This window comes from Mandrillus leucophaeus, unplaced genomic scaffold (genome assembly GCF_000951045.1).
Source record: "Mandrillus leucophaeus isolate KB7577 unplaced genomic scaffold, Mleu.le_1.0 Scaffold123, whole genome shotgun sequence".
NCBI lineage: Eukaryota > Metazoa > Chordata > Mammalia > Primates > Cercopithecidae > Mandrillus > Mandrillus leucophaeus.
In genome coordinates, this window is record NW_012100654.1 from 1,040,936 (window position 1) to 1,051,026 (window position 10,091).

The following is a 10,091-nucleotide window of genomic DNA, read 5'->3' on the forward strand; positions in this document are numbered from 1 at the left end:
TGGTGGGGAAGAGGGACAAAGGCCAACCTCTTTTGTGTGGCAGGGTTTGTGGCATCATCATCCCCTGGAACTATCCCCTGATGATGCTGTCCTGGAAGACAGCTGCCTGCCTGGCTGCCGGGAACACAGTGGTGATCAAGCCAGCTCAGGTGAGCGTGGGCTCACTCCAGACAGGGCCTGCGGGCCACAGAGAGGACCAGGAACTAACTCTGTAAGGGAGGAAGGGAAGGGCCTCTCTTGGCCACACGGGCACTGGACAAAGGGTCCTGCTAATGCCAGCTGCTCTCCATGGCCCTGCTCTCAGTGGGCAGAGGTGTACGTGGCAGGCAGAACTCTCCAAAGCAGACTCTTTTGCAGCCACGGCTGCTTGAGGCCAGCTGGCTGTGCTGGAACTTGCAGCTGCTCAGGTGAGCAGAGGCAGGGATTTCTGCACTCTGGATTCACGGGGCAGAAACCAGGCCCCATGCTCTAAGACAGCCTGAGTAGTCTATCCATAAAGATGGTGCCATGTCTCTTATGTGGCTTTTGAGACCAGAAGTCCTGGAGGGAAGCGAGGTGAGCGGTGGGATTCGTGGCCCCCATCCCTGCACAGAGAAGCTATGCAGTGTGGTGTCTGAGAGGTGTAGGTGGGGGAGTAGAGGTGGGATGTCAAGGGTCACCCAGGCATGCTGGGAAGGTCCTTGGAAGTGAGGACACCGCCAGTGAACCTCAGTTTCTTCATCTGTACATTGGCAATGACAGCCTGCCCGCTGCCTGCCTCCCAGGATGGTGCATGACATGGCAGGGATGGTGTGCCCAGGAGGGCACACACTTGCCAGCTTCTTTGGGGTAATTTCACAGCAAGAGCATTGAGGTAATGAAAAACAACAATGATGGCTGACATTGATAGTATTTACCCTGAGTCAGGCATGCCTCAAGCATTTCAACATGTATCACAAATTAGATAGTAATTTACATACATTTGCTTATTTAAGCATCACAACAACCCTCTGAGGAGACCTTAACCTCTGGCTTTAGAAACTTATGCTGTGCAGAAGGGAACCCAGGCCTGGCCGGGGGCTGGAGCCCTGCCAGGAGGAGAAGCTAGGGCACCAGAGGTTGGCCCACCCTGATTCCCAGCTGGTGCTGTGGGCATGCTGGCTGGGCGGGCAGGGCCCCCTCTGGTGGCTTTCCTGGGGTCTTCCTGGTGCCACAGTCTGCAGCTACTCCTCCCTGCTTACTGCTGGGCTGCTGGGAGAGGAAGGCAGGGAGGGAAGGCAGAGCCCCACTTTCAAAAACCTCCTTACCCAGTCTCCTTCCCTGGCCCCACACCCAGGTGACCCCACTCACTGCCTTGAAGTTTGCAGAGCTGTCATTGAAGGCTGGCATTCCCAAAGGTGTGGTCAACGTCCTTCCAGGATCTGGTAAGAGCCATGGTCAGGGGCAGGGCTAGGGCTTCCAGCAGCTGGAGATGCCATTGGGTAAAGCAGGCCCTACTGGATAGGGGCATGAGGGCAGAGCAGCCTGGGGAGAGCCCAGGCGGGGGCCAGCCTGTGGCAAAGGAGGCTGCTCCCATGGGGGAGAGCGCCTGCACCTGGAAGGGCTTTTATCTTCAGATGCCACAGCTGAATGTGTTCCATTGTGTGAGTGTGTGTGTGTGTGTGTGTATGTGTGTGTATGTGTGTGTCTGCGCGCCCTGGAATAAAGTTGTTACTTGGGAGTTATCTGCCCTTGGAAGTTTGAGAGAATTTTTCTGTAGAACATTTCAGGCTTAGAGCATTTAGGGAGGTCATACATGAATTACTTTTTAACTTTCTGTTGTGTTTAGTGGTCTGGTTTATGGAAAAGTCCCTTCTTATGCAGATTTTAAATGTATTAGCATGAAGTTGTATATAATAATCTCCTGTCTCTTATACACATCTCTGGTTTATGGAAAAGTCCCTTCTTATGCAGATTTTAAATGTATTAGCATGAAGTTGTATATAATAATCTCATAATTTTTATCTCCTTTTTGGATTTTCCTTTTGATTGTTGTAATACATTCTTTATATTTTTCCTTTTTCTCTCTCTTTTTAAGTTGATTAAATTGGTGAAAAGTTATTGCTTGTCTCCATCCTCCACCCTAAAAAAATCAAATACAGTTCCTCGATTTCCTTACCTTTTCCATTGCTATTTTTCTAGTTTCTCCCTGCTTTTATTGTTCTCGTCTGTGTTCTCCTGAGTGGTTCTTCTATTTTTTTTTTCTTTTGTAGCTTTTTGGGTTGAAAATTTAGTTCATTAATTTTTTTCTGGTTCAGATAAGGAAAGCATTTGAAAGAATTTTGGTGATGGCCAGGCACAGTGGCTCACGCCTGTAATCCCAGCACTTTGGGAGGCCAAGGTGGGTGGATCACCTGAGGTCAGGAATTCAAGACCAGCCTGGCCAACATGGTGAAACCCCGTCTCTATTAAAAATACAAAAATTAGCTGGGCATGATGGCAGGAGCTTGTAACCTCCGCTACTCTGAAGGCTGAGGCACGAGAATCACTTGAACCTGGGAGGTAGAGTTTGCAGTGATCTGAGATCGTGCCACTGTACTTCAGCCTGGGTGACAGAGCGAGACTCTGTCTCGAAAAAAAAAAAAAAGGTTTGATTACACCTCATACCTTGTGACTGACACTTTTATCATTATAAATGCCCCATTTATCTTTCATGATAGTTTTTGTGTTAAAGTCAATTCTGTCTGTTATAAGTATTACCACACTAGCTTTCAAATGGTTCCTGTTGACATGATATATATTTTTACATTCTTTTACTTTCAACCCGTTCATAGTTTTGAATCTAAAATGTGCCATATATAACATATAGTTGGATCTTGTTTTTTAATCCAGTCTCATAATCTCTGCCTTTGACTGGAGACTTTACATTAATGTTAATATTGATACAGTGGGTTTACCGTTTTACTTTTCACTTTCTATGAGTCTGCTGTCTTTTTTCCCTCTCTTTCTCCTGCTGTACTACTTTCTTTTGCATTAAGTGAATATTTCTGAGCATAACATTTTAATGCTTTCAATAATTATTTTCAGTATACATTTGCAGTTATTTTCTTAGTGGTTATTCTAGGACTTATCACATACTTATCAAAATCAACTTCAGATTTATATGAACTTAATCCCAGTGAAATGTACAAATGTTACTTCTGGATAGGTCTGTTATCTTCTCCCTGTTTGTGCCAGGATCACGTATTTTTGTACACATAGAACATCTATGTATGTTACAAACCCAATAATACATTGCTACATATATTACTTTATATAATTTTACATCTACTAAAGAAGTTGAGAAAAGAAAGGAGAATAAGTCCCTATGTGCAGAGTCTATGTTATCTGACTCACAAGTTCTGGTCCTCTTTAGCTGGTCCTATGGATTTGAACTGCTATCTAGTGTCATTACCTTACTCCATTTAAGTTTTATTCTCACCTACTTCCTTTCTGCTTTTATTGTCCAATATATTACATTTCTGTTTGTTACCCCACAATTATACTATTATATATATAATCATTTTATACAATTGCTTTTTAAATCAGTTAAGAGAAGAAAGCAAATAAAATATGCATTGATACTGTTTTTATAATTACCTAATTACCTTTACGGTGCTCCTTGCTTTTTCCTGTGGATTCTGACTACTGTCTGTAGTCACTTGCTTTTAGCTTGAAGAACTTCTTTTAGTATTTCCTATAAGGTGGGTCTGCTAACAACAGATTATCTCAGTTTTTGTTTATCTGGCAATATCCTTATTTGCCTCTACTTTTCGAAACACAGTATTGCTAGACGTAAGATTCTGGGTTGACAATCTTGTTCTTTCTTTGCACTTGTTCTGTCTTGCACTTTGAATACAGTCATGCGCTGTCTTCTCCGTCTGGCACACCTGGGGTAGATTCTTCCCCTTATGAGTGCTGTCTGGGTGGAGGAAGGGGCCACAGCATCTTAGCCGTAGTCACCAAGAACTTAGCTTCTGCAACTGAGAGTTGGCGGAGAGGAGAGGCCTTGGTGGCCTGCACCCACTGGTGGATGCCAGCTTCCTTCGCTGGAAGCTGAGAGGGAAAGGAGCGCTGCCTTCCTGGCCACACCTGCGTGGAGTGGAGCTTCCCTCAAGGGGAGGGAGCAGACTGTGCCTTCAGTGTCACAGACTTTCCCTGCCCTTACTGAGAGTCGGATTTTCTTGAAGAATGTTTTTCCTTTTGTTGTATGTCCTTAGAAAAATTTCCAGGAGTTTAAGTGGTTGTTTTTAGATCATCTTCACCAGGATAGTGGTTTCCCTGGGGAATTGACCGCAGGGCTCCTCAAGCTGGCCTTCCGGAAATGCACTCCTGCCTCATGCCTTTTGAGCAGATTGTGTTCATGTTTTTATTATTGTTAAATATCATATAGTTGTAGTTTTGGTCTTCTCTCTAACACAGTAAGTAAAAAGAGATTTTAAAACAATTGCCAAGTTGTTTTTTGTCTAAAATTTAAAATTCTGTTCTTATATTTCTACTTGTATTACGTCATGATCAGAGACTATGGCCTGTATGTGAGTTGCCAGGGCTGCTGTCACCAAGCACTGCAAATCGAGTGGCATAAACCACTGCAAGGCAGCGCCTCACAGCTCTGGAGGCTACGAGTCTGGATGGAAGGTGTTAGCAGGGCCATCTCCATCTAAAAGGTTCTAGGGAAGAGTTCTTCTTTGGCTCCTCCTAGCTTGTAGAAGCATCATCCCGATCTGTGCTTTCATCTTGACATGGCATTTCCCTGAAGGTGTGGTGTCTATGCCCAAATCTCCCATTTTTATAAGAACACCAGTCATTTTGGATCAGGGCCCACCCCAGTGACGTCATCTTAACTAATTTTACTTGTACTGACTTCATCTCCAAATAAGGCCACATTGTGAGGTGCTGGGGGTTAGGATGGTGACCTATGAATTTCTAGTGAGTGGTTGGGGGAGGCACAGTCCAACACATAGCAGCTTGTAAAAATCCTGTTTTCTAAAATGGAGAATGTCTGTGGTCTGATATATGATACCTTTTTGGAAATATTTCTTAAATAGCCTAAGAAAGTGTTATTATTTTTGTTACTATTATTACTATTACTAGTAAATAGACTTTATTTTAGAGCAGTTTTAGGTTGATAGCAAAATTGAGCAGAAAGTACAGAGTCCCTATATACCACCTGCCCCAACACAGACACAGCCCCCACTACTAATATCCAGCATCAGAGGGGTATGTTTGTTACCATCAATGACCTACATTGACACCTCATTATCCCCCAAAGTCCATAGCCTAGGGGTCACGCTTGGGTTGTACATTCTATGGGTTTTGACAACTGTGTAATGCCTTGCATCTACCATTAGAGTATAACACAGAGTAGTCTCACTGCCCTAAGAATATTCTGTGCTATATCTTTTATGTCTTCCTCTCTCTAATCCCTGGCAACCACTGGTCTTTTTCTTGTCTCCACTGTTATGCCTTTTCCAGAATGTCATGTAATTGCAATCATATGCAGACTTTTCATTTGGCTTCTTTCACTTAGTGATATGCATTTGAGGTTATTCCATGACTTCTTGTGACTTAATAGCGCATTGCTTTTTAGCACTGAATAATATCCCTTGTCTGATTCACATCAGTTATTTATCCATCTACTTTCTGAAAGACATCTTGGTTGCTTCCAAGCTTTGGCAACTCTGAATAAAGCTGCTGTAAACATGCGTGTGCAGGTTTTGGTGTGGACATAAGTTTTCAGCTCCTTTGGGTAAATACCAAGGAGCACAGTTGCTGAATCATATAGTAAGAGTGCATTTGGTTTTTAAACTGACTGCCAAACTGTCTTCCCAAGTGGCTGTGCCATTTTGCGTTCCCACAGCAATGACTGAGAGTTCCTGTTGCTCCACATCCGTGCCAGCATCTGGCATCATCAGTGTTCTGGATTCTGGTTGTTTCGTAGCTGTTCAGTGGTATCTCATTGCTGTTTTAGTTTTTTATTCTCTAATGACAAATGACATTGAGCACTGTTTCATGTGCTTATTTGCCATCTGTCTATCTTCTTTGGTGATGTGTTTATTTCTGTCTTTTGCCCAGTTTTTAGTGGTTGTTTTCTTATTGTTGAGTTTTGAGAGTTCTTTGTATATTTTGGACATCAGTTCTTTAGCAGATACATATTTTTCAAATGTATTCTCCCCAAAACAGTGATTTAATGGGGAGTGGTGGAATGGAGTTAGTATCAAAATCACTGGTAGAGCTTTAACTGTGTATAGAGGGAGGATACAAGGGTCTTATTCCAAACCTGCCAAACTGGAACCTTCCCAGGTGTGCCTGGGCATGTGAATTTTACAAGCCTGGAGGCAGGGGAGTGGTGGAAGATGAAGGGACTGGATAGGTGCAGGAGCTCTGGACTGAGTGAGTCATGGGATGGGGAAGGGAGGTGTCAAGAATGACTCTTGGGTTCTTGGCTTGAACCAGCTGGCTGCAAGGAGAAGTTGAAATGGAGAACCCTGGACGAAGAGCAGGTCTAGGGGAATGATTAAGACTTCAGTTTCAAATCTGTTGAATTTGAGAAGCCAGAAGACATCCAAGTGCAGATGCCACGCAGGCAGAGGAGTAACCAGTGGATCTGGATCCCAGAGGAGCTTGACTGGAGAGGCCGATTTGGGGGGGTGACGTACCTGAGATGGCCCTTGGAAGCCTGTGAGATCAGCTGAGCACACAGTGTAAACTGAGGAGAGAGGAGGGCCTGGGACGGAGCCAGAGGTGCTGGATATTTTAAGGTTAGGTGAGCAAAGGAGATGGAAAAAGAGCCATCAGAGAAGTAAGAGGCGAATTAGGAGGGTGCGGTGTCAGAAGCCAAAACAAGAGAGTGACTTAAGTGGGGAGCTACGCTGCGTCTGGGAGGAGGCAGCATCCGGGAGCCCACTCTGAAGTCTCATTAAGATGGAGACCTGAGGGACAGAAAGGACTTAGCCAGGTTGGGGACAGGATTTGTGCTGGGCACGGCTCAGAGTGGGGGCTGGGGGCATGGGACAGGGCAGGAATCACGGCATTCCCTGGGAGGAACAGCAGGTGGCAAGGCCTCTGTGGCTGGCTCACCTGAGGGCGGGTGTTTTAGAGTCTGTGATGCTCAGGATGCCACACCCCTCAGGGACCTAGTCAGGCATCCTTGGGTCTCTGTTTGAGCCCCTACAAGAGCTGAAGGCTTGGTGCCCTCACCTTGGGGTCTGCGTGATGGTGGAAAACCATGTGGGGAGTGGGTTGGTTTGCTTGGGCTACCACATCAAAGCCCCGCAGACCAGGGCTTCAGAAACAGACGGTTATCATCTCTCAGTTCTGGAGGCTGGAAGTCCAAGATCAGGGTGTCAGCAGCGTCAGCTTCTCCTGCAGCCTCTCTCCTGGGCTTGCGGACAGCTCTCCTCTCCACTCCCTGTGTCCTCGCATCGTCATTGCCCAAATCCCCTCTTCTTAGAAGGACACTAGTCAGATTGGATTAGAGTCCATGCCAATGACCTCATTTTACCTTAATCACCTACGTAAAGGTCGCGTCTCCAAACACAGCCCCATCCAGAGGTACACAGGGTGAGAGTTTCAGCATATGAATTTTAGGGGACACAGTTCAGCCCCTAATAGGGAGTGAGGCTCCACGAGCCCCAGACACCATGGGGATCAAGCGTGTGGGGAGCATTTTGAGGGCCCCAGACTCCCAGTGGACCTGTGTAGGCCTGGAGGTGGGCTCCTGCCTCCCCAGCACCAGGGGGACTGCCCTGATTCCCCCCTCCCTCCCACCCACAGGCTCCCTGATCGGCCAGAGACTTTCAGACCATCCTGATGTGAGGAAAATTGGGTTCACAGGCTCCACGGAGGTGGGCAAGCACATCATGAAAAGGTGCGTGGCTGGGGGTGGGGCAGAGGAAGGGCTGCCGCAGGCTGCGCCTGGGACATGGCAGTGCTGTCCGAGGAGCTGTGTCCTGCTTCTCAAGCTCCAGGGCGCAGCCACTTCCGAGGCCCTGCTGGGCTCTATGCAAACGCTGAAGAGGCATCTGCCTTTCTGACAAAGCCCTGGGAGGCCTGGACGGAGACCTGCGGAGCACTGTCAGACCAGCAAGGGACTGGATTGAGAAGTGCTGAGAGTGTAAAACACACATGGATTTCAAGAACTGAGGACCCACAAAAAACTGAAATAGCTCATTAATAGGATGTTTTTTGTTTGTTTGTTTTCTGAGACAGGTCTTGCTCTGTCACCCATGGTGGAGTGCAGTGGCACCATCATAGCTCACTGCAGCCTTGACTTCCTGGGCTCAAGTGGTGCTCCCACCTCAGCCTGCCAAGTAGCTGGGACTACAGGCATGCACCACCAAGCCCAGCTAATTTTTCGTGTTTTTCATAGAGACAGGGGTCTCACTGTGTTACCCAGACTGGTCTCAAACTCCTGGGCTCAAGCAATCCACCTGACTTGGCCTCCCATCTCAGTGCTGGGATGACAGGCGTGAGCCACTGTGCTCTGCCTTCATTAAGTTTTTATATTGCTTTCAAGTTGAAATGATAATATTCTTGATTAGTTGGGTTAAATAAAATATAATAAAATATTTTATTATTATATATTAATATAAAAGAAACCTGTTTCTTTTCAGGTTTTTTTTTTTTTTTCAATGGAGTCTCACTGTGTCACCCAGGCTGGAGTGCAGTGTCATGATCACAGCTCACTGCAGCCTCTGCCTCCCTGGCTCATGCGATCCTCCCACCTTAGCCTCCCGAGTAGCTAGGACTATAGACACATGCCACCACACCTGGATAAGTTTTTTTATTTTTTGTAGAGCTGGGGTTTTGCTATGTTGCCCAGCCTGGTCTCAAGCTCCTTTAATGTGGCTACCATCAAAAAAAGTCCCATCATCTATTTGGCTAGTGTTTGAAGCTTTCATTCTATTTCTATGGACAGAAGTGATCTAGGTCAATTCATGTCTTCATTCTTGGACTTTGGCTTCAAACTGACTGGTGTCATCTCCCAGGCTCTGTCATTAAACCACAATATGACCTGGGTCACACCCATGCCTGAAGTCCCCCATCAGTTCCATTACAGCAGTTTGACAGTGCAGGAGTTCTCGTCTCCATCACCGACAAGCTGGGAGAGCCAGCCAGGGCCAGACCACAGGGTAGCAGCTGGAGCCCTGACTGACACTGGAGCCTGCCCCAGCCCTGACACTGAACTTTTGGCGGTGGGTTTTGGCACCTGCACTTTGAGTGATGTGGGTAGGGGAATGGGGTAACTGCAAGTAGTCATAGCAGGTTTGCCTCTCCTGATTCAAAAGCTAGCTGGTCTCTTCCTCTGAGGTGTGTAGGTTGTAGTCACATCTGGGCACAGGTGAGTCAAGTCCAGGGTGAGGGCTCAGGAAATGTCAGCTCTGAGCACTCCAGAGCTGGACAGAGGGTTTGGGTGGCAAGATATGTTGATTTGCCTCACCGTGGTAACCATTGTACCATTGATATGTAGTTCATGATGTCATGCTGTAGCCGAGCGTGTGGTGGAACATGCTGTAGTCCCAGCTACTCGGGAGGCTGAGGTGGGAGGAGCCTGGGATGTGGAAGCTGTAATGAGGCAAGATCATGCACTGCACTCCAGCCTGGGCAACAAAGACAGCCTGGCTCCAAAAAAAAAAAAAAAAATTGATTAATTAAATAGAACAGAACAAAAAACAAAACTACCTCAATTTGAGCATTTTATATAAAAAAAATAAATACTAGGCTGGGCATGGTGGCTCACGCTGGAATCCCAGCACTTTGGGAGGCGAGGCCAGCGGATCACTTGAGGCCAGGAGTTTGAGACCACCCTGGCCAACATGGTGAAACCCCATCTCTACAAAACAAACATACAAACAAACAAAAAATAGCCAGGTGTGGTGGCACATGCCCCTATATTCCCAGCTACTCGAGAGGCTGAGGCAGGAGAATGACTTGAACCCGGAAGGCGGAGGTTACAGTAAGCCGAGATCACACCACTACACTCCAGCCTGGGCAACAGAGTGTGACTCTATCTCAAAGTGGGGGGCGGGGAAGCTGGGTGCTGTGGCTCATGCCAGTAATCCCAGCATTTTGGGAGGCCGAGGCGGGCAGAT

General features: G+C 46.7%; 1 protein-coding gene across 3 annotated transcripts in view; it reads left to right on the forward strand.

Annotated features, from left to right (window-relative positions):
* Positions 1 to 10,091, forward strand: part of ALDH1L1 (aldehyde dehydrogenase 1 family, member L1) — an 85,485-nt gene that overhangs the window by 63,293 nt on the left and 12,101 nt on the right. For all 3 annotated transcript variants that reach the window (XM_011971521.1, XM_011971519.1, XM_011971520.1), the window contains 2 exons: positions 1,316 to 1,403; positions 7,774 to 7,867. In XM_011971521.1, coding sequence (XP_011826911.1) covers positions 1,316 to 1,403; positions 7,774 to 7,867 — 182 coding nt within the window. The remainder of the gene's footprint in view (positions 1 to 1,315; positions 1,404 to 7,773; positions 7,868 to 10,091) is intronic.